General features: G+C 52.5%; 1 protein-coding gene across 1 annotated transcript; it reads left to right on the forward strand.

The window, feature by feature from the left end:
- Positions 1 to 919: 919 nt before the first annotated feature.
- Positions 920 to 4,173, forward strand: LOC119092423 (enoyl-CoA hydratase, mitochondrial-like; the record flags this gene model as incomplete). The annotated part of the gene is made up of 3 exons (XM_037215422.1): positions 920 to 925; positions 1,238 to 1,251; positions 3,539 to 4,173. Coding segments are annotated over exons 1-3 (655 nt in total), but the record flags the coding sequence as incomplete, so codon positions are not given.
- Positions 4,174 to 4,182: the final 9 nt, after the last annotated feature.

Raw genomic sequence — 4,182 nt, forward strand, 5'->3', positions numbered from 1 at the left:
GGCACATGCCGCTTCCATTGTCTGAGAACACTCATCATAAGCTCTCGTTTCCTTTCCTTGTCAGAGGGCCTCAGGGCTAACGCAAGAGGCCCTCTATCACTCGTGGTTCTGTCCCCGTCCATGCTGAGCAAATATTTTCCTGGCCGACCTGAAGTCCCTTGTTGACACAGAATACCCTGTTGGGCACTGTGGGTCCCTGACCGATACAGAAGCTCCGCATTGTTGCCGCCGGCCTGACCAGTGTAAATCGCGGTCCGGCCTTGTCCCTGCGTGGAAAATAGGCCCCCAGAGCTGGGATCGACACGGAGCCGACTGCTTGGTATTGGAGGTCTATGGACGAAATAGAGGAGCGCTCTGTATCAGAGCTCGCAATCGATGCAAGAGGCCCTCTACCTGACATTTGATATCAGGGCCCTGAGGGCCCTTAATGTAAACTACAGGCGGCCCTTCGGACTCTTCAGCCTTCCAGTCGGGCCCTTGATCTTTGGTCTCGAGAGAACCTCCGATTCTCTTCGGGGCCACTCAAACACCGCTCCTGGCCGACTCGGGTTCACTTGCTGCCACAGTACCCATTTTAGGCACTGCGGCGCCTGGCCAACACAGGGACCTCAGCCATTGTTTCAGGGATCCAGACCAATGCGAATCGTTGTCCCGGCCTTGATCCTGATTAAGAAATGGGCCCCCAGGCATGAGATTGACAGGGAACCAACTGTTTGGTGCACGTGGTCTCTGGCCGATTTAGACTCTCTAATTTTCTTGGGGGTTCTAAAACGGTCCAAGAGGACCTCTAACATGTAAGGTCATAGCCCTATGGGCTAAGAATTTTTATGGGACGTACGTAGTGCTTGCGTAGTGCTTGCGTGGTCCTGGACGTAGTCCTTCGGAACCTTATGCCCTTCAACCGAGCCCTTGATCACCAATGCCGGTGGGCTGCCTAGGCCTCTCTTCGGCCTAGGCAGCTTATCGAACATTACCCTTGGTTGAATCGGGGCCCTTGCGAGCACAGGACCCGTTGTTAGGTGTTGTGGGCCTCTGACAGATACAGGGGCCCGACCAGTGTGAATCTCTGGCCCCGGCTTTGTAGCTGATAGAGAATTAGGCCCTCAGGCCCGTACCGACATAGAGCTGACTGTGCGGCTCTGGTGGTGCTGACCGTCATATAGACCCACATCAACTCAGGAGGTCCCCGGCTAGCGCAAAGGCCATCTGACTGTCATTTGTGCGCCCGTCCCCGCAGGCCGGGGCCCCTGAGTAAGTCTCCGACCAGCTCTTTGTGTCCTTAGGCCCTCCAATCGGGCCCTTGATGGTCGGCCCCGATGGGTCCTCCAGGCTCTCCGAGTCATCTCAAACACTGCCTGTGGCCGACTCAGGGCCCCTTGCCAACAACGTGCCGTCGTTAGGCGCTTTGGGGCCCTGATATACGCTAGGGCCCTGATCAATGTAAATCGCTGGCTCCGGCTCTGTCCCTACTTGAAAAATAGACTCTTAGGCTCATGCCGCCATGGAGCCGGCTGTGCATCACTGGTGGTGTCTGACCGTCATATAGACCCTTGCCGACATAATCGATCATCGATCAGCGTCCCTGGCTCTCTGGCTGGCATTACAGTGCCCGGCCCTGTTGGTCTGACTTCTGAATACGACTTCCGGCGGGCCTTAAATCAGGCCGTTAACCGCAGGTCACGAGGACCCCTCAGAGCCTAAGGGTGGGGCATCCCTGTACCCCTCCCCCGCTATTGGCTGCAGGCACTGATTTACCTTCACTCCTAATCAGGGTTTGAGCTCTAAGCACAGAAGCATTGAGAGTTCTGTCAGCGTGGGGGAAGTAACGCTGATCGGTGAGGAGTCCGAGAAGCAGAGAAGTAGCTTTTAAGCAATGCAATTTTATCGATATGAGGTAGTTCAGTAAAGTCCCCTAGTGAGAATATGTGCCAATAACATATTTTCCTGCACGCAACTTGTTGGATAGAACTGCCTCCCCCTCGTATCCGTTGATAGGGGGTGGTCCGCCGTGCTCCTTTTGCGCAGCCCCTGTCTAAAACTAAAACATTTACACATGCCAGAACAGTTGCATATGGCAGTGAGTTTCTGCTGTTATAAGAAAATTGAATGGATGATGTTTAGCTCAAAGAGGATGCAGATGCCGCAGTCAAATAGTTTTCACCTTTTCACATATTTTTCGCCCCAGCTGCGCCATATTTGGCTAAACATAGCTCGTGGGAGGATTTTGCGTCGTTTTCGCGCAGCCGGGTGTGCGTGTTGCGGTGAGGCCCGCACGGGTAGCGTGCGTCGTTAATAGTTCTCCCAGTTGCACATTCTCCCGTCTTTAGTTGTTCGTTCACGCATTGCTGAATTTTGTTAGGGTGGTTGAGTATTGTTCAACTTATTAGTTCCCACATTTTACCATGATGTGGCGTAGGACAAGTACCTTGTGCATGGTCATCCCAAAACGTTTTCGTGGAGTCTCCATTTAGGGGCCCATGGGTCATAAAATAACCACATTTTGTTTGCGCTGTGGTATTTCAGTGTCCTAACAAGCTTCTGAAGGAGGCAATTATTCAGATTTTAAGTCCTCCCACCATTACCCATACATGTTAATGGAGGAACTATCTGGGAAGGCAAACTGGGAAGATAGTTTAGTGAAATTTTGGGGAGGCAAAAACTCAAAATAATGTGTCATGAAGTTTCATGAGTTGAAACTTAACTCTATGGGCAATGGTCACCATTACGAATACTATGGCTACCACATCATTGAATGGTGTGGAAAGAGAAGTAAATTTTGGCAAAATTTGGTATTGCATGGCTGCTGGCATGCACACTTGCCACATTTTCCAGCCATACATAAGTTACCAATTTTACTTGGTCATTAGTATTGTTTGATATTGCTGCTGCACCCTATAGCTTTAATTATATATTTTATTGTTAATGGCATTAGCATAGCAAATGCTAGAGGGCTTAGATGCTGCAAGTCAGAAAAAAGAAGTCTTGATGAACACAATTAGGAGAAAGCTTAAGTTGATAGTTATGTGGAGAAGAGGTTGCTGGAAGGAAAGCACACTTGGATGCTTTTTAGCTGTGCTAATTTTGGGTGGATTATTCAATGTTGTTGCAGTTGGTTATGCTGCATATTTGCTGATATTGATGTCATCAGCCAAACTCGAAGCAGACTATCAACAATGCACAGTAAAGCTTTTAGTCATAGCGATGATCAGAAAAGATAGGTATTTGGTGAAGTAATTCATTTGTCAAGTGAGATAAGGAAAAGTATTATGGATGAGCTATCTTGAAGGGTGTTATCCATCCGCTCTTTTAAGGATGATGTGGAGCTGCAAGCTTTGATATTTGTGGCTCTGATCTCAATTTGTTTTATATGATAGCCAAGCTCTAGCACTAATCAAACATTGTGCTTTTTGTGTGTTTGTCCCCTTCAGTAGATAGATCCTTTTCAGTAAGGCATGCATTATATTCCAACCAGCTGTTACACCTGGTATGTGTGACCTGTTTCAGAGAGCCAGTGAGCAGAGTGTCCACCAATCCTCAGCAAGCACCACAATGTCCTTCACCTTGTCACATGCGTGCCGGCTGGGCGCCTCTCGGCTGGGCCTGGTGCGCCCGCTGGGCGCGGCCGCGCTCCGCCCGGCCAGCACGCCGCCTACGAGCACATCCTGGTGGAGCGACGCGGCGAGGGCGAGCGCGTCACCCTCATCCAGCTGAACCGGCCCAAGTCGCTGAACGCGCTCTGCAGCCCACTGATGTCGGAGCTGCTGGAGGTGGTGCACCAGGCCGAGCAGGACCCGGCCGTGGGCGCCATCGTCCTCACGGGCAACGAGAAGGCGTTCGCCGCCGGCGCCGACATCAAGGAGATGCAGGACAAGCGCTTCGCCGACGTGTACCGCGGCTCGTTCCTCGCCTTCTGGGGTGGCGTGGCGCAGTGCACCAAGCCGGTGGTGGCGGCCGTGAACGGCTACGCGCTCGGCGGCGGCTGCGAGCTCGCCATGATGTGCGACGTCATCTACGCCGGCGAGAAGGCGCGCTTCGGCCAGCCGGAGATCGCGCTGGGCACCATCCCGGGCGCTGGCGGCACGCAGCGGCTCACGCGCGCCGTTGGCAAGTCCAAGGCCATGGAGATGTGCCTGACAGGCGACATGATTGATGCGCAGACGGCCGAGCGCGCCGGCTGGTCAA

Source organism: Pollicipes pollicipes, unplaced genomic scaffold (genome assembly GCF_011947565.3).
Source record: "Pollicipes pollicipes isolate AB1234 unplaced genomic scaffold, Ppol_2.1 Scaffold_125;HRSCAF=143_pilon_pilon_pilon, whole genome shotgun sequence".
Classification (NCBI taxonomy): domain Eukaryota; kingdom Metazoa; phylum Arthropoda; class Thecostraca; order Pollicipedomorpha; family Pollicipedidae; genus Pollicipes; species Pollicipes pollicipes.